Source organism: Coffea arabica, chromosome 3c (assembly GCF_036785885.1).
Source record: "Coffea arabica cultivar ET-39 chromosome 3c, Coffea Arabica ET-39 HiFi, whole genome shotgun sequence".
In the NCBI taxonomy this organism is placed as follows: domain Eukaryota; kingdom Viridiplantae; phylum Streptophyta; class Magnoliopsida; order Gentianales; family Rubiaceae; genus Coffea; species Coffea arabica.
In genome coordinates this window covers 2,013,455-2,036,909 of record NC_092314.1, presented here as the reverse complement: position 1 = coordinate 2,036,909, position 23,455 = coordinate 2,013,455, and the positions used below count along the sequence as shown (strand labels likewise).

At 37.7% G+C, this 23,455-nt stretch overlaps 4 protein-coding genes across 9 annotated transcripts; all 4 read right to left on the bottom strand.

Moving 5' to 3' along the window:
* Nucleotides 1-1,715: 1,715 nt before the first annotated feature.
* Nucleotides 1,716-7,834, bottom strand: LOC140037505 (uncharacterized). Of its 4 annotated transcripts, none has more exons than XM_072081739.1 (3): nt 7,671-7,834; nt 7,276-7,352; nt 1,716-5,141 (listed from the first exon to the last, which is right to left on the bottom strand). In XM_072081739.1, exon 3 carries the CDS (start codon nt 5,067-5,069, stop codon nt 1,980-1,982), a length of 3,090 nt encoding a protein of 1,029 aa, XP_071937840.1. In that variant the 5' UTR covers nt 5,070-5,141; nt 7,276-7,352; nt 7,671-7,834; the 3' UTR covers nt 1,716-1,979. The 4 variants fall into 4 exon arrangements, with proteins under 4 accessions (XP_071937840.1, XP_071937842.1, XP_071937843.1 ...); XM_072081741.1 differs by having other exon boundaries at nt 7,276-7,341; XM_072081742.1 differs by lacking the exon at nt 7,276-7,352.
* Nucleotides 7,835-9,610: 1,776 nt separating this feature from the next.
* LOC140037504 (pentatricopeptide repeat-containing protein At2g36980, mitochondrial-like) lies at nt 9,611-11,788 on the bottom strand. The gene has a single exon (XM_072081736.1). It carries the CDS (start codon nt 11,642-11,644, stop codon nt 9,773-9,775), a length of 1,872 nt encoding a protein of 623 aa, XP_071937837.1. The 5' UTR covers nt 11,645-11,788; the 3' UTR covers nt 9,611-9,772.
* Nucleotides 11,789-12,183: 395 nt separating this feature from the next.
* On the bottom strand, nt 12,184-18,025 carry LOC140003706 (bifunctional 3-dehydroquinate dehydratase/shikimate dehydrogenase, chloroplastic-like). Of its 2 annotated transcripts, none has more exons than XM_072081738.1 (11): nt 17,861-18,025; nt 17,369-17,604; nt 16,280-16,385; nt 15,719-15,937; nt 14,435-14,781; nt 14,167-14,230; nt 13,947-14,055; nt 13,732-13,866; nt 13,338-13,486; nt 12,731-12,893; nt 12,184-12,608 (listed from the first exon to the last, which is right to left on the bottom strand). In XM_072081738.1, exons 1-11 carry the CDS (start codon nt 17,867-17,869, stop codon nt 12,574-12,576), a joined length of 1,572 nt encoding a protein of 523 aa, XP_071937839.1. In that variant the 5' UTR covers nt 17,870-18,025; the 3' UTR covers nt 12,184-12,573. The 2 variants fall into 2 exon arrangements, with proteins under 2 accessions (XP_071937839.1, XP_071937838.1); XM_072081737.1 differs by having other exon boundaries at nt 15,710-15,937; nt 17,861-18,014.
* Nucleotides 18,026-19,250: 1,225 nt separating this feature from the next.
* LOC140037503 (superoxide dismutase [Cu-Zn]) lies at nt 19,251-23,455 on the bottom strand. Of its 2 annotated transcripts, none has more exons than XM_072081735.1 (8): nt 23,316-23,455; nt 22,304-22,392; nt 22,092-22,193; nt 21,886-21,981; nt 20,804-20,835; nt 20,645-20,720; nt 19,992-20,045; nt 19,251-19,467 (listed from the first exon to the last, which is right to left on the bottom strand). In XM_072081735.1, exons 2-8 carry the CDS (start codon nt 22,377-22,379, stop codon nt 19,445-19,447), a joined length of 459 nt encoding a protein of 152 aa, XP_071937836.1. In that variant the 5' UTR covers nt 22,380-22,392; nt 23,316-23,455; the 3' UTR covers nt 19,251-19,444. The 2 variants fall into 2 exon arrangements, with proteins under 2 accessions (XP_071937836.1, XP_071937835.1); XM_072081734.1 differs by having other exon boundaries at nt 23,311-23,450.

The following is a 23,455-nucleotide window of genomic DNA, read 5'->3' as shown; positions in this document are numbered from 1 at the left end:
CATTTGGTGTAATTCTTTCCCCTGATTAACCATCTTCATGATCTGATCAACCAATCTGGACTTGTTCTTCCCTTTGCATTGATGAATGTCTGCGTTCTCTTTGGCTGCTTACCTCTTCCTCTTCTGGACCTTCATACCATTCAAAGAATCTGCAATTTGTGCAGCAAAAGAACAGTTTGTGTGGATTCCGTTCACTCTCAGAAATTTTAATGGTTGCCTTGCGATTACATCTACAATATCTATTTCTAATTGTAAATGATGTAGGTGAATTCCAGAATTCACCTCTGCTGCTTGAACTGGCCATTTGTGCGTGTGTTTGTTGCTGCTGCCGTTCATCCAACACCAAGCACTTCAATTGCATCCAATACCAAGCACTTCAGTTGAGTCAAACAAATTAACATTTGTTTGTTGTTGTTGTTGCATCTCTTGCTGCTGCATTTTACTCTCATAATCTGAACTGGCCGTTGCATATGAGACGTTAAAACTGATTGCCAGAAAGAGCCGTTGCCTTCCATTTTGTTCACTACTGACATTCAGAGCTTAATGAATGCATTGGTCTCACTTACACCCCCTCAAGTTTCATTCTTCTTAAATTTCCTGCTTTTTCTTCATATGAGATTAGCTCATTAATACAAGCTAATAAGGGCATTTGTGGTATACACTTGTTTCTCTCTCCAACTAGTGATTTTTTATTATTTATATTTTTAAATTGGGTCTATTTTGGCATTGCCTATTTAATTTTAGGGGAAGTTTGTGGAATTTCAGAAACCACAGGGGAGGGGAGTGAAACTGTCAGAAACCTCAGGGGAGGTTTCTGAAATTATCCCAAATAATTTTTATGTTTATTAAATTATCGGATCATATCATGTCACCACGGGTTGACCCGAAATCGACCTGTTTTCTTTTCAGGTTCATCGGGTTCGACCCGAAACCTCAACCCAAACCCATTAATTTCGTGTTAGATCCGTGTCATGTTTTCGGGTCGTGTCAGGAATTGCCACCCCTAAAGATAGCCGTTTAATTAATAAATAAATATATTTCATGTTACTCAACTAATGAAGGTTTTGACTTTTAATCACTCAATTGATAAAAATATATTTGTTTCGATCGCAAAATTTATGTTCTAATCAGTTGAATAACTATTTTGGCTAATCCTAAATAGTTTTGTTACCGTATGTGACATTTGCCCTCAGTTTTGGCTAATCCTAAGAATTACGTGGCTAGGAACAAGAGGATCATGGAACAAAATAATCCTGAGAGCGGCAACAAGAAGAAGTCAGCAAAGGCAAGCACTGCCTGGAGTAACAGCCACGATGCTGCCTGCCATGCGCAAGCATTACCAACTGGGCGATAAAGCTCAGGAAATAAGAACATTGTTATTATTATTGATGAAGAAGCAGTGGCAATCAAACTAGTCTTGTGCAAAGCCGTGCAAAAACAGCGAAGCAGAATCAAGATTCAAGTTCGCAGACTCTTGAGACAGATTAATTACGGCAGACCCCTTGGTAACAGGAATTCTAATTGAGGATATTTCCAAGCTTAATGACATTATTAACTGTTTCGGAAAACAAGATTCTTAAATTAGTCCTTGGATATGTAGTGAATCTTCAGTTTAATGGAAGAATTCCAGCTTTTTTTACTATCAAAAATAAATAAATAAATAAATAAATGCTATAATGCAATGGCACCCCAATCCTAAAGAAGCCCAAAGGAGATAAAAGAACATACATGCATTGTGATTCCGATAAAACTAGTTTTAAGACAGTTCCGAGGATTAAACCCAAAAGATCGGCCAATTCCAAAAAATTTTAAGCCTAAATTCCCATAGCATGCTGAAATACCCCACTGTTAAATTTTTTTTTTTTTTTTTTGGCCCAAGTTACGGTTACAACCAGGGCTTCCGTACAAGAAAGCCCTTGGTCTGGGAGGCACTACTTAAATACATGACAAAAATCTGAAGGAAGAGAGAGAGATGACCATCAGCTTGGGCAAAAAAAGTATACTGGAAGTGCAGCAGGATCAAGCTCCCAGAAACCTCTCAGGCTGCCATCTCTCTCTTCGGTCAGGCGGACAGAAGGAATTTGGTGGGAGAATCTGAGCAGCTCCGCCCAAGGTATCTGCCTAGTCACTGTTGACTGTCCTGCTATTTGAGGCTTGAAGACGGACTTAAAACCAGTGACCAACTCTAGAGCCAACACGGTTATCACCTCCTCGTTTCGTTCCACGACTTCCACAACATCATATTGACAATTGTCCAAGTCTGAACAAGTCATTTCAGATCTCCAATGTTTATATAAGGCCCAAATATCACCTTTTTCTGGGTATACGGCATAGACATTCTTCTCGACCTTAGATACCACTCTTAACTGATGAGAGAAGGGTCCAGTGCTCGTGAACATTTGTGGTTTTCCCTTTCCAAGCTTGAAGTTCCCACAACAAATCGGCATCTTTTTATCGGTCCACTGAATTACATCTTTTGATAGAGAACAGGGAACAAGCCATGTCAAGTGCAATGCAAACCTGGGAGGCAAATCTATCTTCTTAATCCTACCATAGTACTTGGGTAAGGCGTCTTCATCACCATACAAGGCCCATATCTGACCAACTTGGAACTTTTCCTCAGCCTTTTCAGCATCAAAATTGTAAAATTCTGGTTCAGGAATTTCATAAGCTTCTGATGCTGAAGTAGGCGAGTCTTCAATTTCCTTTGCACTACTGTCAAAGCCATTGGAATAGTTCTGAAAATCCTCTTTTTCTGCTTGCCCTAAAACTGAATTCCCAACAGCCTTTGCCTTCAGTTCTACTTTATCTGCTGAAGCTTCATTTTCCTCGGACTCTTCTATAAGATCCACCACACCTGCCCAAGCAGCATTTCCTTTGGGCTCCACCTTCAATCCAACGAATTGTGAGGAAGAAACATGTTCACTGGATCTCTCCTTTGGCTCCAGAATATCCTCCTGAGATCCAGAACAAGAACCGTTACGATGCATTTGTCTCCCATCTGTATCAAAATATTGAGAAACATCAATTCCGTCAAGGCTAGCAGGCAAAGAAGCAGGGTCAAGTTCAAAGGATCCTTGGGGAACACATTTTCCTTTCTTCCCGGACATCCGGAAAGAAGGAATCTTATGGGAAAATCTGAAAATATCCTTTGGTGGAATTAGGAATGAACTGATTCCATTCCTTGATATACGACAAAAAAGAAATGCAAACCCTTTCAACTTACCCAAATACGCTACACATACCCCACTATTGTCTGCATAATCAGACAAAACTTCAACAAACTCATACTCAAATCCTTTCTTCCCATGTGGATCACTATGCCAGTTTACATCCCAGTTCTTAAACAAGGCCCATGTTTCACCTCTTCTGGGATATATCTCAAAAGTGTCCATTTGGCTGCCCTTTTTCCACTCGACCTGATGTGAGAACATTGAATCATCTGCACTATTTTCACGGTTTCCATAATTGAACTTACCACAAGAAACTGGCAAGCCTTCATTAACCCACTTGATTTTATCCTCACTGTCAGGGACTGGCTCTAGCCATGTTATTTGCAGCTTAAACCCAGGAGATTGGACATTTTGAACCAGAGCATAGAATCTAGGCATGGCATCCAGAGTGTCATAAACAGCCCACATCTGTCCAACAGCAAAACATTCTTTTTTTCTATCTTTGTCAAAATCATAAAATTCTGGATCAGGAATTTCATACAACTGTGGATCAGAACTATTCTCCATGTCATTTTCTCCATTTTGTAGAACCTCATCAGAAGGAGAAACTTCCTTATCTTTCACCTCCTTTTTGTCCTCTAGAATGTCAGCAGAAAAGGCAGCTTCTTTGGTAATACTATTATCTTCAACCTCTTTGCGACCAACATTGAAAGATCCACCGCATTTGGACTTTTTAGACGGGTTTGCCTCATCATCCCCACTCAAATTTTCATCATAAGAGACTCGTTGCTTACTACGAGTAGATCTCCGGGGGTTCTGATCACCATGATATCCAGAATTTTGACCAGGCAGACAACCACCGTCTTCTTCGATATTCACATCCGCTCCAGATTCCATGCTACTCTCAGAGCTGCAACTTTCAGTAGATTCTGCTGATTTGTTCCTTTTCTTCGTAGTCACTTTTGAGCCCTTCATATTGTCAATCTTCATGTGGTTTTTGTTCAGTTTAGACTCTTCACCAACGGTAGCAGTGAATCTTTTCTCTGCGAATGAATCCCTATTTACGTTTTTAATGTTGAGACTTCCCTGCATTGCCTTTTTAGGAGAAGAATTTTTTGTTCTTTGTGGGACAGTAGTAGAGTTCCCCTTGCTAAAAGCACCTGACTGTTGAGGAAATGTAGGCTGACTTGAATTACTTCCAGGAATCCCACTAGGAGGGTTCATCTCATAACCAGTGAAGGCCTTCTTGCAGTTTTGACAACTTAAAGTTTTATTGAGTACCTCCTTATAGTATTGGTATTTAACAGAACAAAAAGGACAGATGGTCCAGAAAGTATCCAATTGAGTCTGCTGTTGCTGTTGTTGCCGGTGCTGCTGGTTCACAAACTGAGAAGTAGAACTGTTCATAAATTTGTTCTGAAACCAAGGATGTCCTCTGACATTTGTCTGCCTACTTCCTTGATGTGTAGCCAACTTTGATGCTTGATATTTTCCCAGAGCTTTACATTTATTGTCGTACAAAAACCGCTTTTCAGGATCCAAAAGCACCTTCTGAGCTTCACCAACCAGTTTAAAAGCGTCTGATGCACCTGCGAACTTGTTTTTGTCAGGATGAAGTGAAAGAGCAAACTTGCGATATTGTTTCTTGATTGCCACCTCATCAGCTGTTGGCTCAATTTGGAGGATACCATACCAATCACTCTCACCTCCATTAACCTTACTCTCAGCAGCACAATGCACATCACAAACCAAGATCATCTGAGAAATATTCATGAGATCAGGATAGAGATGCTGGGCCCTGCCAGCCATCTTCCGTGCACTCACAAAATCCTTCTTCTGCATCTTCTTCTCTGCTACCTCCATGGCCCTGATGGCTTCTTCTTTATTGCACTCCATCAGGATCCAAAAGGACTAGTTTGAAATGTACCAAGGTTAATACGCCAGAGCAGCTAGCTTTACACCTAATGCCTGACATAAAAGACAAAAGAACCATCTTAGAGGTGCTTGAGAAGGTTTGTAATGTTCACGGAAAACAACAAGACACAAAACATTTCCATCACTGAGTATGCTAATAGTAGTCACGATTAACAAATCAAGTAGAAACAATAGAAGAACATTATATTGCCAAAAGAATAAGAAAATGCAACAGAAACGCTCTTGCTTCTATTTGAATATAACTGAAAAAGAAGTTGGTGAAGACAGTAATGCTCCATCCATGAAAAGCATATCTACAACAATAGGAAATATAGAATACAAGGTTTTTGCCTCCACAAAAACAGGCGCACCCATCCTTGACCTCACTACAGATTATCAAAAGAATTATGTGCCACAATTCCACATATCATATACATCTATTGATGAAATTATCCAGAAATTTAACATGTAGTAGTGCAACAGAAAGTTTACTAGCTTATTCTGTGGATTGATATTTCATTTGCTCAGTTGCTATGTATTCATTAGTTCTGCAAAAAATTTAAAAGGAAACAAAATTTAGTGCGAATCAATTGAACTCATAAATAATCACAATGAATTAGCTCATAATTTGAATCGTTTAATGATTCATTATTCAACAATTATTCTTTTAAGGTAAGAACCTCACTGTTAATGAACTCCTACAACTACCAGAAAGCAGCTTAAAATTTCAACGAATAAGGATATTTCAACCAAATGTTTTAGCCAAATGGAAACTGCGGGTCATATTATCCAAAAGAAACATATATCAGATTATTAAAGAAAAATGACATAAACCACCAACACATCAGTGCACAGGCTAAGTATCAACAAAAAGACACACTGCAGCACTGCAAAGAGATGAAATAAGTCAAAAAGTAAAACAAAAGAGACAACACTCAAGATTTTAACAACACAATAGCACATAACACTGATAACAGAAATCAGATAAGCATCAACAATCTATCTCACATCATAGATCTCCATTCTTCTCCCTAGTTACTTCCCACCCCCTCAGCATCCCTCTTATGTAGTCATCATCTCTAAACTTGCTGGCTGATGACCATTGCATCACTTCAAGAACAATGGAATTTTGCTACAAACAGCTGTAAAACAGTTTAACAATCTTAAAATGGCTACTAGGCTGTTAATCTCACTACTTTATAACAAAAACGGGTGCAAAGGAATTGGTATATTACTTTAAGAATTCAGGAATTCTAGTACTTCCAAAACAAGGCAAGTGGTTTTCCTATAAATACAAAAGAAAATGACAATAAAAAAAAAACACTACGCAGCTGAAGAGACTTTCCAAGAATCTGATGCTTGCGTATAAGACAGTTTCTGTTACTTCCTCTCTCAAATAAATTCATGGCAATAAACGATGCTTGCTGCCATCACATGGTAGAGAAATCGTATCATTTATCTTCCACTTGAGACCTGATCAAGTACTCCTTGACTGTTTTTGCCAAAAAGTAGAAGACATTAATGGAGCAACGGACATGTGTCCAAAGAGCACTGGATCCAAATCCAAATCAGATTTGTCAACCTGAAAGTATGTGCAACTTCATACAACCTGTAGAACTAGCTATAAGTTGACCCACAGAATTAATACTCGTGCAATGAAGTGCAACAAACACACAAGATATCAAAGAATCTACATGCAACAGGATATACCTTCTTCATAAAAGGTGGCAAATCCTAACTTTCCTAGATACAGGATTAAGTCAATAAACAACAAGAATGCATAAGAGAGACACATTGCAGTTGACAAAAACCTCGAATAGCAAAGCTAAGAACCATTAAAGCAGCCATGTCAATGAGTGACCCAAATCAGAGAGTCCATAAGGCACAGAACAGGGCAAGCCACAGACAAGTAAAATTTATCATGATTAACCACCAAAAAAAAGGAAGTTCGTCGAGCCACTGAATCAGTTCATAACACAAGTTTATAATCTCATACATATTTCTCTAAATTATGTAACTTGTAATATAAACAGAGTAAAACATCAACCATAAGCTAAACAATCCACTTCCCACCATACAAAATTATTACTTGTGACGCACATACAAGAACCAAAACTACCCAATAAAGCGAAAAGGGATGCACAAATCAAAGAATTAATTGCATGTTCAGTTCATCTTAGGTCCACACCTTAAGCATCAGAGCCCCATTCAGACCATGCACACTGATTTCCCAGAACAATGTGATCCAAACAACCTGCAAGATGACTTGAATAGAAGCGATAGCCAATAAAGGTTCATCAAAGACTTGAGAAAGATCAAAACTTTCCAAATTTAATACTAACAGACAACTGGGTTCTAAGGGGCTCACTCAAATTTCAACAAAAAATTGTCGCTTTTGATTTTTGCCCCAACAAAAAGGCTCTTTTTGAGCAATTCAAAAAGCCCTAAACGGGATAAGTTCAAATTCACTAAATCAAACTGAAGAGACCCATAATTTGAATGATTAAGAAAAAAATTTTGCATGACAAGCACAGTGAAATTCAAGAAGAAAATGAGGAAAAATAAATAAGTGAGAAAGCTTACTTGGTGAAGCCAAGGTTGACTTTTTTGACAAGTATGCAAGTACAGGGACTGATGGAAATTGGAAAGGGAAAAACTGGGAGGCAATAATTATGTGCGCATGGAGGAGGAGGCTTGGGTATGTGAGGCAGGAGAGGGTTGGAGGGAGAGGAAAGTAGTCTTTGAGTTTGGATTAATTACTTTCGGAGTCCTGAGACATGTATTTGTGGTGAGTCTCTGTAATTTTGTTAAACTTCAGGGGCAAAGTATTTCACTTGTTTTCCAAATTTACCCCTAACCTAAAACTTAATGACATGCGAAAATATTAGGACTGTCAATTGGACGAAACTAGTATTGTAAATATACTCTGGATGAGAATGCTATGATAAGTTTACTCAGTACTTATATCTATAAAATATATCTATAACATAACTAGATGTTAATTTGAGCGTTACTCTAATAAGTTTACTCGTACTTGCATCTACAAAATATATCTATAATGTTAAAAATATAATTAGATGTTAACCTAATGTCACGATGTAGAGGTCCTAAATTCAAATACCTTTCTCTCTCCGTGCTTTTTAAATCTCATCATTTTCTTGTTAAAAATTTTTTTTAAAAAAAGACTAAATGTTAACTCATGCGAGATATGTGCAAAGTTTCAAAAAATTGATAATGTAAAATTTTTATAGAAATTTATTTCTATAGTGACTGAACCCAACCTATTGACAAACATGGAAAATGAGTCAGGGGTGGACAAGTTGCTAGTCCAATCGATAGGTAAGTAATTAAGGTTCGGTTTGATAATTCAGTTCAATATTTTTTTTTAATGGATTTAAATTTTAACATATTCAGACATTTGATAACTAAAAATTGAATATCTAAATTAATTAAATAGTACTGAATTTTCAAGATAAAACTTGCTCCCAAAATTAAGTAATAAGTTATTCACTTATCATTGAATGTGATATGCAGTTAAATGTATTAGATTTAATACTTGACAATTCAATAATTTAATAGATTTAGACTTTAAATTTCGGATTTCAAACTTCAGTTTTATCAAACGCATCCTAAATTGACGTATCAATAAAGTGATACTTTCATTAGTTTACTGCATATAAAATTTTATAAATAAAGTGCTTGCAAATATTAAACATTGAACTTGACAAGATTATAATATATAAATATTAATATAAGACTCAAATTCATTTATCATACTTTATAGATTTATTCAAACCTTCCCTGTTCCCTTTTCCCTTTGTAAAGTTTGAAATCTCCTCTTGAATTTAATCAAAAAAAAAAAATTTGTTTGAAATGTCACTCACATTTCACTAAATGAATTTTTTTGTCCTTTATTTTTAAATGTAATCTTCTCTATCAACGGATTTGAAGTGGGGCATCTCTCGTTGAATGCAATATAGCTTCGGTTCAAGTCGAGCCTGAATCAAATAAAAGCCCAAATCTTCTTGGCTCAACTGATCTAAAACTTTGAATCGAGCAAACCCTTCTGTAATTCATTTTGGAATTCAAGAGCGTACCAGATAATGCATATATCCATTAACAAGAACGTGAATGAATTTGACCTGTAGTTTACCAAAATAAACAAGTGTTTGACTCACCACCAGCATCATAATGATCTGGTGATGGCTCAGCTAGCCAATTGTAATCATGCTGAAATGTGGAGGCAGTCCTTTATTCGTTTTCCAGTTTCATTCTTGACCAGACGTTAATAATATATGTCATGAACGTCGTCAAAAAGATGTCAACTGGGTTGAACCCCGTACGTTTTCCCATAGCAAGCTCTCCCAAAAATTTCATAAGACGAAGAAATGCAAAAAGGAAATTTGAGCTCAACCAGGGTTTTCTGATCTCTTCATCTTTGTGTTGCTGTTGCTATCCTTCATTTTCGCTTTAGAAAGGCAGGGCTTGACCAGAATAATTGGAAACTTGTTGGATACGCTGACTTTTGGTTTGGCAGACTCGTCTGATTTTCAGACCAAAAAAAAAAAATGTTCCTTTTGTCTGCTGGTCTCACAGTTTCGAGCGCAGTTCTGAATTTATTTCATCAAACTTCGATGTATTGCATGGTCTTTCTGTGCTTAGTAAGAGAGACACTTCCGAGCGTTTTAGTCCCACTGGGCGACAGTTATTGGGTATCTCATTTCAGATCCAAGAATCGACAGCATATAACTCAGCTCTCTCACGCATGCATTTGATCTTGTTCCAGCCACGAATGATGCCATCTCATTTTTCACCTCTATCCAACTAAAACCTGGTAACTTTTTCACCTGTTGACGAGCCATTCGTCTCCTGATTATCTCAGCTTCTTTCCACTGCCCACTTGCACAATACATCTTAGACAGCAGCACATAGCCCATCTCATTTTGTGGCTCGAGAATCTGCAGCTGCTCCCCCAATTCCGCTCCCATTTCAATATCGTCTTGACCAGAACATGCTCCAAATAGAACATCACATGAGCTGATCTTCTCACTCTGCACACCAAAGTATTGGTCAGCCAACTCTCTTGCTTCTCTTAAATGGCCTGCCCTCCCCAACATATCGACCATGCAAGCCACATGATCAATGTCAGGGGAGATACCGTGAAGAGCAGTCATTGATTCAAAAACAAAACGGCCTGTTTCTATGAGCCCTGAATGGCTACATGTCATCAATAGACCTATGAAGGTTACTTTATCTGGTTCAAATCCAGAAGCTACCATTGACTCAAAGAGCTGCAATGCTTGCGTAGACAATCCATAGAGTCCATATGCAAACAGCATTGTATTCCAGGTTGTCAAATCTCTCTCAAGAATTTCGTTAAATACTTTGAATGAATCAACTATATCCCCACATTTAGCATACATATTCAGCAAGCTATTGCCAACATAACCATATCTAGAGAGTCCTGATTGAACGACACAACCATGGATTGTTTTACCCTGTCCAAGAATGGCTAAGCTTGAGCAAGCATGCAAAACAGCTCCAAATGTAAAATCATCTGGCTTGAGACCGCTTCTTAACATGTCAACGAATATGCTAAAAGCATGTTCCCCATTGGCATTTCGGGCAAATCCAGCAATCATTGTTGTCCAAGAAACGACATTCTTCTCGCGTGCCTGCTGAAAAACATGTAATGCTTCCTGACAATTACCTGCCTTCATATAAGCATCAATAATTGCATTCCAAGACACCTGATTTAAAACCCCAAGACAGTCGATCATCTTTGAAATCTCATTGTGAAAGCCAAACCTCACATAGGCACTAATTATTGAATTGCTCACCTCCACTGCAGAACTCCAACCACTTTTAATGATAAAACTATGTACCATACAACCATAACAACTTTTACTCACTCCAGCACAAGCATTCATGACTGCGCTCAATGTCCACTGATCCGGCAAAGAAGAATCGTCTAACATCTTCTTGAACAAATCAAAACATAATTCCACTTCACCACTTTTGGCGTAACCAGCAATCATGGTATTCCAAGCAACAACCACCCTATTTGGCATAGCAGAGAAAATACTACTTGCAAAATCAAAATCGCCAGTATTTACATAGGCAAACAATAATGAACACCATGATACTTCATTCTTGGAACCCATATCTTCAAAAACTCTATTAGCATCAGGACTGCTCATGCACTTACCATACATATCAATGAGAGCATTATTCACGGGCAAAAATAGAGTGTATCCAAAAACAACAATCAAAGCGTGAAGCTTTTGCCCAGATGGAAGATTTCCTAGGCCAGCACTTGCGCTCAATGCAGAGGTGAAAGTGCAGTGATCGAGCTTGGAGTTACTAGTTCTCATCTGGGAGAATAACAAAAGCGTTTCTTGGTGAAAACCCAGTCGAGAATACCCACTAAGCATTGCATTCCACGCAATGGTATCTCTCTGACGCATTTCGTCGAACATCTTGCGAGCGCAAACAATGCGACCTGACCTCGCCAAAGCCGTGAGCTTCGAGGTGACATGAGCCAAATGTCGGTACATGAACTAATAACCACAAACTTAAAGAAGCCCATTAATCTGAAGAAAGCCTAAAACCATAAAGGTAGAGACCTGATGGAAGAGAATGGAGGTAAACCTGAGACCTAAGGTGATCAAACTATAGTGGGGAAGAAGAAAAACTCCAGTCTTTATTGTGCTGCTTCCTGAAGCTTTGCATGGGGTCAATATGTAATTCCTCTTTTGTTGTACTCCAATTTTTCATACCAGAGGGGGTTCCTGAAATTAAGGTAAACCTCAGGGGACGAATCCCATTTTCCAACGAGGACTTTTGAGTTTTGACACTGAACCAGAACAGAGCGACGTCGCGATGCATAGTATAGACGTCGTTTTGCATTATCATCATTTCGTTTTCGTTTTCGTTTTCGTTTTCGACAGAAGTCCACTTCTGAACTCAAACGAAACAAGTCGTTTTGAGGAATTATCCATGTCGTTTGCTGAAGAAAAAGTTTTTTAAAAAAATTAAGAATTTAAAGGCGCCTAAAAGTAAGTGTGAGGAAGTAAAAACATAAAAGAAAAGGGTATGATTGCAAACAACAGCTGCTCACTTGATCCTTTTTAAGCAGCTGAAAAATTTTGGTTCATAAAAGGAGTAAAAAGTACCAAGTACATTTTGTTCAAATATGTTACAAATACTAATGGTTACAAGGCTAATATAGCACGAAATAGAAAGAATACAAGTGAAAATCCGGACAAATTCTAACATAGGCCTAACTCTCGTGAATGGTTTCTAATTGCATAGTATCCTCTAAACTTGAAGGGTTGATTGTCCAAACTTCATGATTAATGACATGAACTGCCCAGAAAACAGCAACCAATGGAAAAATTTACTGATCCATCTAACACACAATGCATAAATTGGTAATCCCAACTTTTAACGGAGATGTAGATAAGCTGGATATATAAACTCCATATCATGCCACGATTTTCCTAAAAAGTTCCTTTGGTGCTGCATTGATACAGAAGAACTTTCATCAGAGCACAGGAAAATAGCCAGAGAAGCTGTGTGCCAAAGAATCCGATAACCAGGAACATCAAACAACAAACAGAAACGTATTAAACCTGTCATACCTGGCAACCCAGTAAATCTTTCGTACTGTTCATATGCCTGCCCAATGAACATTTCGATTCCTGTTACAATTTTTGCTCCAGCCTCTAGTGCCTCCCCTAGTAGTCTTGTAATTTTTGGGGTGTAAACAGCATCAAAAACCAGGGCATAATGTTTGAGAGCTTCCTGCAAAATGAAAAGGCATTACTCCAAGGCATTGCGGATTTTAAATAGTAGGACAGGTTAATTGATACAACAAACCATGGTATGTTAAATTATATATTTGTGCATATGACATTCACGAGTAAATTTAACATTTCTTTATGTTCTTCGAGTTTAAGACTGTTCAACTTCACAAGCGAAAATTGTTGGTAAGTTCCAACAAATAGTTGAAGATGTTTGTCTATAACAAGGAACTTCCAGAACTGGTAAATGATGACAATATATCCGTTTCTTAACCATTTGCATATTTAACTATTAAGTCATCACATAATCCTAGATATGCAATGTTATTTCTCTTGTAAAGAAAAGGAATTTCTTAATTTAGCTTCTTCGCTTTATCATTAACACGAGCAGCACAAACAGAAGTGAACAAACTGTTTTGTGGAGAAAGGTGTGAAGAAGGCAAACCTTAGAAATCGGTGTCTCATTAACCTTTGGCTGCATACCAATGGAGGTAGTGTTTGCAAGAATCATGCCATTCTCTGGATGGAAAGTATCCAAGTCAGAGAGAGACAAAGCCTGCCCTCCAACTGTATCAGCAATTTCTCTAGCTCTTTCTACGAAAAACAAGAAAGAACATTCAAAAACCAAAAACATAAAGAGCCATGACGACCAATCTATCTATATACATATATATAAGCAGGAATATGAATACTTGGACTTTCTTAGAACTGGAAAACTCAGCTAGCATTGAACTGTTTGTTTGATAATGCAGCATAAAAAAAAAAAGTCAAAATGTAACGTAAATTTGGCCTCATAAATGACTTTTATTAGTCTTTGCCCCGTGCATAATATGACTGACCATATGTTCGATTAGCAATGACAACCCTTGCCCCCTTTTCCTTTGCGCCATAAGCAAGAGCCTTGCCAGCACCGCCAGCACCAATGACTACAAATAGCTTACCAGCCAAGGGTGACTCGCTGAAGTGTCGTGAACCTGCAAGTGAAACAATAGGATTATTTAGTTCACACTTACTAGCATGGAATTTTTTACAGCTAGTAAATCATAGATAAAACCTCGTAATCCATCCTCTATGGCAGTAATTGCACCAACATGGTCTGTATTGCAGCCAAATAATTTCCCATCTGTAGGTCTCCTCACAAGGCAATTTACAGCCCCTATTGACTGGAGAACATTCGAGGGGAAATAGAAAAGAAGGACAAAATTGCATTGACAAGACAAAATTAAACCATCTTCACCGAAAAGCAATCATGAAATGATGGTATAGTTTAGTACCTTTGCAACAGGATCTACTTCATCGCAGCACTTAAGAGCATCCTCTTTATGAGGAATAGTGCAGCTGCACAAAATTAAGTTGCATTGGATCATTTCAACTTTGCAGCTATTCATCTTGTACATAATAGAACCAAAAATAGATCAAGGATAATAAACAAAAATCTAGGAGCATTATAAGACCAATAAGCATCCAAAAAATAATCTGTTGAGGCAGGAACAGGTGATCTGGAGATCTCAATGATCACGATACTGTAGTTTAAGAGTTAACCTGAAGCCAGCAAAGTCTGTAGAGGAATAGGTCTCGAAAAACTTTCCAACATCATCCACCAACAAATGTATATATACTCCATTAAAACCAACAGATTTGAAAGCTTCATTGTATAACTTAGGAGATTTGCTGTGGCTAACAGGTTTTCCAATAATCCCATATATTTTTGTGTCAGGCCCCAGCTGTCTGAAGCTGTACAAGTTCAGCAAGTCCTCAATGGTTGGTTGCCCCGGAGCTGATACTTTGCCCGAATCAAGAGTACCAAATGTCAAATATCCACCAAATTTGGGGCAAAGTACGCGAGACATTAGACCTCTTTCTCCCATGACCATTGCTATGATGGGAACCTGAAAGTTTAAGAGTAGTCACAAATATGCTACTGACCTAGTACACTACTGTGAATGAACTCAAAATTCTCTACAACAAAGACCTCAAAAGTCATTCCAACAAAAATAGTGTATTTGGACTCAAACAAGGCAGCAAAAAGTAAAGAAATGCATTAAACTCAAAAGAAGGAATCAGATGCGTATTTTCAACTGTAATCACAAACATCATATGGAACTCATATAAATAAGGAAAAAGAAAAGAGACAGAAGAAGACAATATAATAAAATAAAGTTGGCAGCTATATATACATCAATTCTTAAAGAAAACCTTATTTGTTTGGCTAATGAAAAAATGATAACTCAAGCTACATTGCCCCCCTGCCCTCACCAAACCCCCAGCCCAGGAAAAGAGCCTGTAAATGTAGATAACACAGGAACAGAAGATTTGCATCATGACAGCTATCATTTCATAGAGAAAAAGAAAAGAAACTGAAGTATCAATTTCACAGTTTAAATGATGGATGCATATTCAAGTGATGATTGTAGAAGATTTGAACTTTAAATCAGTAAATTTAAAACTAATTAGTTCTCAATTACATAGTTTGGGAGAAAAGTTAAAGGAAACTCAAAGCCCATACTTCAAGATGGAACTTAGGTCCTTTCCAAGTAACTGCAAAGGATGGCGAAATAAAGCTAAGAAACTGGAATCAGCACAACACTTTGATATCAATTGGAAGAAGAAGGGTGACATGGTGAATTTGAAATTTCCAGAACCCAGATGACATGTAAACATGTTACATGATTATGTCATATCAACTCATTCCTATCAATGAAGCTGTCTATAATGGACCATCTATGTGCCAAAATAAATAACTTATGATATCAACTTCATGCAGAATGGGGACATTATATGAAATAAATGTTCATAGTGCTTGGTTACACCACTTACGCCTCTTACATGAGAATGCACAGTGATTTGAAAAACTCTTGAAACATCCGTAATGTCTAAAGCGGTTGTTGCAATTTTTACGATATCAGCTCCACTCGCTTGTATACATGCCACTAGGTTGCCAAGGTCCTCAGAAGATGGAGTGTTGTGATAGTTATGGGAAGAAACAATGACTTTGCACTTTGCAGGCCTATATCCATGCACTGAATCGTTGAACTCATCAATTGCCTTCATGAACATGAGCAGAATGTCAAGACCGTTTTAAAACTTTAGCATCATACAAGTAAGAATGAGGAAAACAAAAATTAAAGCCACAAATTTATAACCTCTCATATTCCATATGCCATTCAATAGCATCAATGAATGGTGAAAATTATCTACATTTATCATGTATATGTCCATGAAAATTTTGTCTAGTTCACAGGTCAATGGTTTAAACAAGTCCCTCAAGTTCTTTATAGGCTACCATCCTAGAACTCCCGCTCTTAATAATGTAAGTTTCAATTAGATACTGATACAAAGAAGAAACTTTCCAGCTGAAAAATGCAAAGAGAAGAGATAGAATGCAACCTTAAGCTCAACATCAATATGGTCAGCTCCCAACTCCATTGCTAAACGAAGTGCATCCAGTCGACTCTTTTCATCACCAGCATACTGGCCACCTTCCCAAATAGGCCTAGAAAAATCATAAATGGTCATAAACTTTTCCAATGGGTGCTACTTAAAGCTAACAAAAGAAATTTTGCAATATAATCTGCAACAAATTATTGCTACATCTTGGAAATAGCACAAGCTATAAAAAAATTTCCATATTTTGAGATAACCATTCAACTTCTAGAATTGACAGTAGAAATCTTTTTCAATGACGAAATGCTAAAAGAATTTCTAACGAACAAAATTTAAATCCAAGAACAACTATTTTGACACTAATATGCAACTATTTTGACACTAATAAGCCAAATACATACATCCTCAGTTCATAAGATTTCACGTGAAGTAATGACCAGAAATGCTTCACCATAACTTTTCCGATTTCTCATGACTCCAAAAGGCATATCTCAGAGCTTCCAGTTCTGGAAAAATATTCAAAACCCATCCTTATTCTTCTTTCCCAACTTTATCTGTTTTTCAGCAGAATTCAACATTGCAAAGCCTGAACATCATATGCAAGCTAAGACTCAATGAAAGAAGAAACAACCGTATTATTAATTATTCTTTCAGCCAGCCAAAAATAAATCCAGCTTCAGTTAATAGGATATTATTCTTAGCCCAAGCCAACCGCAGGATGAAAAACTCCCACTGGTATCCAACAATCTCGTCTTTCTAAAGCACCTCTCCTGTGCCACCGTTATTTTCCATCTTGATACCCATTAAAAACTTTAAAAGATTTATAAACTTTAACCACTAGTCAAAAAATAGTCAATTCTCAGCCGATCAAAATCAATTTCAAGGATCTATGCTGCCCGCTGTCTTTAGTGGCATTAGTTGTCTTAACATTTCATCAATTTCTTTCCGTTCCATGCCATTAACACCTCTTTTAAAGCACGAAAAAAGGGGAAAATTTCATTCTTTTAAGCACAAGCCTTAACATACAAAAGCAACCTGTAACTGCAATTTTAACATTAAGCAAATAAATTTTGTATAGATTACAAAAGGAACCTGTAAGTGAAGAGCGTTGGCAAAGGACAATGCTTGATAAGATTTGTAATATCAGTCCGTGGATTAAAACTCTTCAACCAATCCAATCTAATTTCCACAAGATCAGCACCACTCAGCTTAGCTTTCTGCATTAAACTCAGCATCTGATCCACCGTATCCGCCATTAAAGGTGCACAAATTAACGTGGGGTTCCTCCTGGTTCCACTCTCCATTTTCAAACCCACCTCAGAGGTAACCTGAATCAATTTACACAAAACAAAAGATTCAAAAATGGAACCTGCAAGAACTGGTAACCAGTAGAAAAGGAAAAAAAAAAAAAGGGCAGGACCCTTTTGAGAATTGAAGGTCTCGTTCATTTCTTGTTATTTTTTAATTGTAAATTATTAACAACCCAAGTCATAATAAGATTAGTTTAGCAATATTTTAATACCAAACCACTGGGAAAAAAAATTATAGAGCACAAAATGGAGGGTTGTTGACGCGGGATTTTACCAATTCCATTGTTTATTTGGATTTCTTGGCAAGAAGTCAGGGGAGAGAAAAGAAGGAAAGAAGGGTGGCAGGTGCCAGCTGACAAGGAGGAGGAAGAGGAGGAGATGAGAAGTAGGCTTTAGTGGGCTGCTGCAGCCTGCAGTGCCAGCTAATTTGAAAAGTGGCGTGTGAAACTTGAAAGCGAAGAAGTGAATTCAATTTATATTTGGCCTAGACTGGGTTGTGGGGTTGAGAAATTAGAAAGTTCGTAACTTTTGAAGGGCTGGTGGGGACGGGCATGAGGAGGGACTTGGGTTGTTGTTGTTGTTGCTGCTGCTGGTGGTAAAGACGATGGCTTGTTTTGCAAAAGGTGGTTGGTGGGAATTTGGGATGGATGAAATGACAGTGATATGGTTCGCTGCCGCGAGGAGTCGGTGTTGGAGTAGCCCAGTGGGAAAGAAGACCAATTGACGATCCTGATCGTTAGATGGATCCTAAGATGGTTAAGTTCCTAGCGTGGAAATTTGGCTACGTCGCAACGCATCTTCCTTGTCTTTGTCCTTACCTAACACCCCCCAAAATACCCAAACACGACTTCTCTGTCTTTCTATGTGGGTAAAAGTTTAGGGCTTTACTAATGATTACCAATGTCATCATCAAAAATTAGGCGTCACACCTTTAATAGAAACGGAAAACATGGAAAATTGCATCAACTTAGATCAATCTAATAATAATATTTATATACAACGATTTGATTTAGATTAACTAATTTGTTTATCCATTTTATTTGGATCCGGTGGAATAATGATAAAGAAGGGGAAGGGAGTTTACGAAAAACAGAATTCATAAAAATGAGTTGGTTTGGATAGATTGGATATATGTAATTGAATCGCTATAAATAAGTAAACTCCCGTAGAACTAAACCATCTTCTTCTCTTTTTTGTTGTTCTTTATACACCCTCTTCTCGCCTTTGCTCTTTCGAGCTATCAACACCGTTCTTTTTCTTTGCTCCAACAAAACATTTGAAGGGCTGTTTTGTGGAGGGTTGTTTAAGAGAATTTTACTGTCAGTCAGTACTCTTTCTCCAGAAGTTTGATTGTAGTTGGAAGTGTTTTATACTGTATACGAGGCACACTGCAGGCAGAGCCAGTCAAAATCAGATTTTGCAAGCCATGCTTTATAGAAGGTAGCGTTTGGCAGTTCTCTTCAATCATATCATTCTCAAGGTTGTGAATCCAAGCACCCAAGATTCATCTACCGGGCAATGTGGATGGACTAATGAAACAAGAAATTCAAAGCACTCTTGAATAGCAAGCCGCAAGAATTAAATTACGCGAAACCGAAAATGCAGCACTGTAAAGGAATACCCAAGCCAGATAGCAGAATATTCATTCAGACTCCCTGGAGGAATGGAAAACCCAAAACTCTTAGCAAGACCATTAGATTAAGTACCTCAAATAGTAAGGTAAGTACATCATATTAGAACACGGAAGTCATCGTTTCAACCAGCTGTTTATTTCCATATAATTTCTGCTAGTAGCCGGACTTTTATAACAAAAGACTGTTTCATGCAGGAAGTGCAGCAGAAAACCAAGGGAGGCCATTCAGCCCTGCAGACCGATGATACCTGCATGATTTTGAGAATGGTATATATCTCAGCTTTGGGGAACCATGACTAATAGACAACTTAGTTAATATCCACTCTTTACGCTTACGAAAGCACACAAGTGGTCTATGAAAAAGTTTCTGCATTATCTCAAGGAAAACACTATATTGACCGTTCCTGGAAAATTCTTTTGCTATTGACGTATAGTCTCTTAATAAAATTTAATTTCAGGATTCAGCAGTAAAAAAAAGAAAAAGAAAAAGTTTTTCCCTCGTAGATTCTTGCTTATCCCTCCCGTGATACAAAAACTCGTTGTCAGATAAAATCTATGTAAATCCTAAAATCAAATTCGAGGTTACTGAAGTGAAAAAGCACTGCCAATCCCTTTTTTTGTCAAGCAAAAAGAGTGGAGTTGACAGTCTCTGACAAAAGAACAGTATTAATCAGTTATCAAGACAAAGCCGCTTGTTCGAAAATGATAGATTAACTAGAAGAATATGCTTTCAACCACAACATACAAAATCCAAGATGACCATAACGCTTACCACAAGCAACTCTTCCCCCAGCATTTCCAGTGGTCTTGCTGAGTTCATGTCCTCCTGAAGAAGAACACAGAGATATTCCAGCCATAAGATCACAAAAATGAACAATTTTACCGCTACCAAAAAAAAAAAGAGCACATTCACAATTTTAAAAGTTATATGCAGGCAAAGATCCATTTCTTGGATAATGGAAAATTACAAATCTTAAGTGCAACCTGCTGTTTCCACTTATCACCGCAATGAAGGCCCGACATACCATAGACACATAGAGAGATGAATTTAGAGGAGGCTGAAGAGTAGGTATGTATCTAATAGCCTTCTATATGCTTCACAATTGTATGTTCCATCAGAAAACAATTCACACAGAAAAACTTTGCTTAACAATGTAATGCCTTGCTACATGCTGATAAAAATTTTCCAAAAAGATAAAAATGTGTCAATTTTTCTCAAGAATTACAGAAGAGCAAGTTATATTTATCTTTTGCTTAAAGCAGGTTATATGCTTAAATAAACACTGGTGAAGCTCAGAAACATTTTAGTCAAAATTTATTTTAGCAAATTATAAGAATTTTTGAATTTCAGAAAATTAGGTACAGTTTCGAAAGGTTTCCATGAGTGAAACACGGAAAAGTAGTTATTAGTTCCAAGGAATTCACCCTTTCCGAGATCATCAGGATCACCATGGACAACTACAGCTCTTCCAATGACGGAAAGTGGTCCAGAAAGGGGAATCTGAAATAGAAACCAAAAGTTAAGCGATGCATGCAAGTTATGCAGAATATTGATTAAAAGATGGTAGAAAAACGACTGCTCACCTGCTTGTCAACAATGTTGAAAGAAGCAGTTCCTGTGAGATAATGAGACATCATAGTCAGGTGTTGTATAGTATAACTCTTCATCACACACTGTATTTAGCAAGCAAAGTGCTCGACATAACTGACCAAATGAAAATTGAGAAAATGCAGTAATGTTTGCATGCTGTGAAATTAAAAGGTAACGGCATCACAAGCAAAAATAATGGCAATACCAGCACACCCGCTCATGAGAAACAGAACATACCAACTCTCCCAAAAGACAGAAGTATAGCTAGGATATTCTGTATCCATTTACAGAGAATGTTACTTTATTCATAAGATGAATTCATAGTTGCTTCGGATATTAAGGAAGTACAAAGATTTAAAATAGATGAGAACCTTTTAGAGGAATCCTAGAAACCTTTTTTTTTAGGGGGGGGGGGGGGGGGGGGGGGGGGATCAATTTCCAGAAGTCAACTAGCATTGCAATGCTTATAGCACTGTAGCACTATATTTGCTTAATGCCAAAATCTCCATACAGAGCATCCACATATGAATTGAGAAATCACGAACTTAAGAAAAGAAACACACATTTTATTATAGGCAATTCAAAGCAGCACTATGGTTAGCTTCTGAAATATGCCATCTTCCTGCTGCGCAATCCAGTCAGGAGTCTGATAAATGGGAAAACTAATCTGATGCAACTAAGGAGCACATTAACCAACTACTCCACAAGCCTGTTTCAAGAAAGCTATTGACTCCAAAATTATCACCAAGAAACCAAGTGCAAACGTCCAAAGTTGAGGCAATACCATTGCATCCATAATAAATCTCCCCATGGCCTGGCTGCACAACTCCATGTCCAACTTAGAATAATCAACATCAATAAACCTTTAGCACCATTTTTCAAACACACTGCCCAAATTGCACGTCTAACATACAAAGACTAATATGACAACTAAAACTTCAACCCACTATGGGAACCAGTTTAAAGAATCTCCATAGTACATACTTTAATTGGTAACGTGCAATTTCAATCATCAGAAACACGGATTATTTATGCACGTATATTCCTGATGATGACAAAAGGGAAGATAGGGTACCATCTTCCCCAACTGTGATATTCCCAAGATCACCAGCATGGCGATTCTCATCTTCAGGAGCACCATGCTCTTTGCCACCAGGATTAAAATGTGGTCCTGCAAATCATAAGGCCTGATTAACTGAGAGAATATTTATGGAAATACGCTGGTGATTTAAGTCACTCCTGGGTCCCCCTATTTCCAATTTCATTTGGATATAGAATTACCTGTTGACAAGCAACCATTAGTTGTGTCACCAAGGGCATGGACATGGAAGCCATGAAGTCCAGGTTTAAGGCCAGAGACCTCTCCTGTTACTGTAGTTGGACCTGGGAAGTCAAAAAACAAACTAATCAGAAGATTCATGATGCAGGAAGGAGTTGAAACAATTCAGACAGAAGTCCTGAAACAATAATTGGACATAGCCGATTAAGATTACCGTCTCCCTCTTGCGTAAAGTAGATGGTGCCCTTAACACCCTCACTGCAGCCCAGAACTACAACAGCCTTCACCATTGTTTTGTGTGATCTAAAAAATATCAGAGAAAATCTCTTCAACCAAAGCAATATATAATAAGCAGCTAAAAAGTGTATGTTCATCAATGTCAGCCTAGTAAACCACATACTGCCCGAGAAAAAAGACATCACCCAATTTTTGCAGTGCCAATTAACAGACTAGAGTTATAATTCGTTCAACATGGACAAATGGACACGAGAGCAAACAGGGGCAAATCAAACAAAAATGATTAGGTCTCAGCAAGAGCTACCATTATTTCACCCCATACAAAGCCCATTGACAAGGTTGCTAATCCAAAAAAGGTTTATTATCATTTTTCACCCAAAAATACATATCATCTTTTGATACAAAGCCAATGAACTGTTGATTGAGACCAATATTCTTTGCATCCAACAATAGAGAAAAAGAGGAATTCTTGAAAATCCCCTCTTAGCTCGGCAGAAATCATTTGTAAATATTTCCAAATTTCTGCTAAGGAAGCCAAACAAAATTAACACACTTATACTCGGAAAACCACAACATCGGCAAGAAAAATAATCCACAAAGAGACATCTTTCATGCACACAAAACTCAAAAAAGACATCTTTCAGGAACTCAACCAACACCATGTGATGGAAATGAAAATTAAATCAAAAAAAATTTCTTTCACCAAATTGGTGAGAAAAAAAAAAATCAATCTGCTAGAAGACTAAGCCAAAGTTCACTTCTTTCTCTACACATAATGAAGCAACAACAGTCAAACAAAAGATTTGAGTACAGTAAAGATTAGATGGCCTCTCTAAACCCCAAAAAGAAAAAAGAAAAAGGCCACACTAAACCCAAAAAAAAAAAGAAACTAAAGATCATACATTTGGATGTTTCATCAGTATTAGGAAGTAACGTTATAAGTTGAAGGGAAAAGGGAAGACTGAAGGGTTGATTGGTTTTCACCTCACCTCAGAACACCCCTGCTGGTATTGTTGAAAGAGATGAAGAGAGACAAGTCAACTGCTGTTCCTGTGTCGAAGAGATGCAAAAATGAATGTAACGGGATTTTCAGTGAATGGGGGGAGTGGGCTATTGCTGTGGCCTGTGA

Excerpts from the sequence above, each read along its gene's own strand:
- LOC140037504 (XM_072081736.1), bottom strand. The coding sequence starts at position 11,644 with ATGTACCGACATTTGGCTCATGTCACCTCGAAGCTCACGGCTTTGGCG.
- LOC140037505 (XM_072081739.1), bottom strand. The coding sequence starts at position 5,069 with ATGGAGTGCAATAAAGAAGAAGCCATCAGGGCCATGGAGGTAGCAGAG.
- LOC140003706 (XM_072081737.1), bottom strand. Across the intron at positions 13,867-13,946 it reads CATAGAGGATGGATTACGAG|GTTCACGACACTTCAGCGAG; the intron begins GTTTTATCTATG and ends TTTCACTTGCAG. Across the intron at positions 13,487-13,731 it reads CATTGCTAATCGAACATATG|AAAGAGCTAGAGAAATTGCT; the intron begins GTCAGTCATATT and ends TGTTTTTCGTAG.
- LOC140037503 (XM_072081735.1), bottom strand. The coding sequence starts at position 22,379 with ATGGTGAAGGCTGTTGTAGTTCTGGGCTGCAGTGAGGGTGTTAAGGGC. Across the intron at positions 21,982-22,091 it reads TAATGGTTGCTTGTCAACAG|GACCACATTTTAATCCTGGT; the intron begins GTAATTCTATAT and ends TATGATTTGCAG. Across the intron at positions 20,836-21,885 it reads TATCACAGTTGGGGAAGATG|GAACTGCTTCTTTCAACATT; the intron begins GTACCCTATCTT and ends ATTATCTCACAG.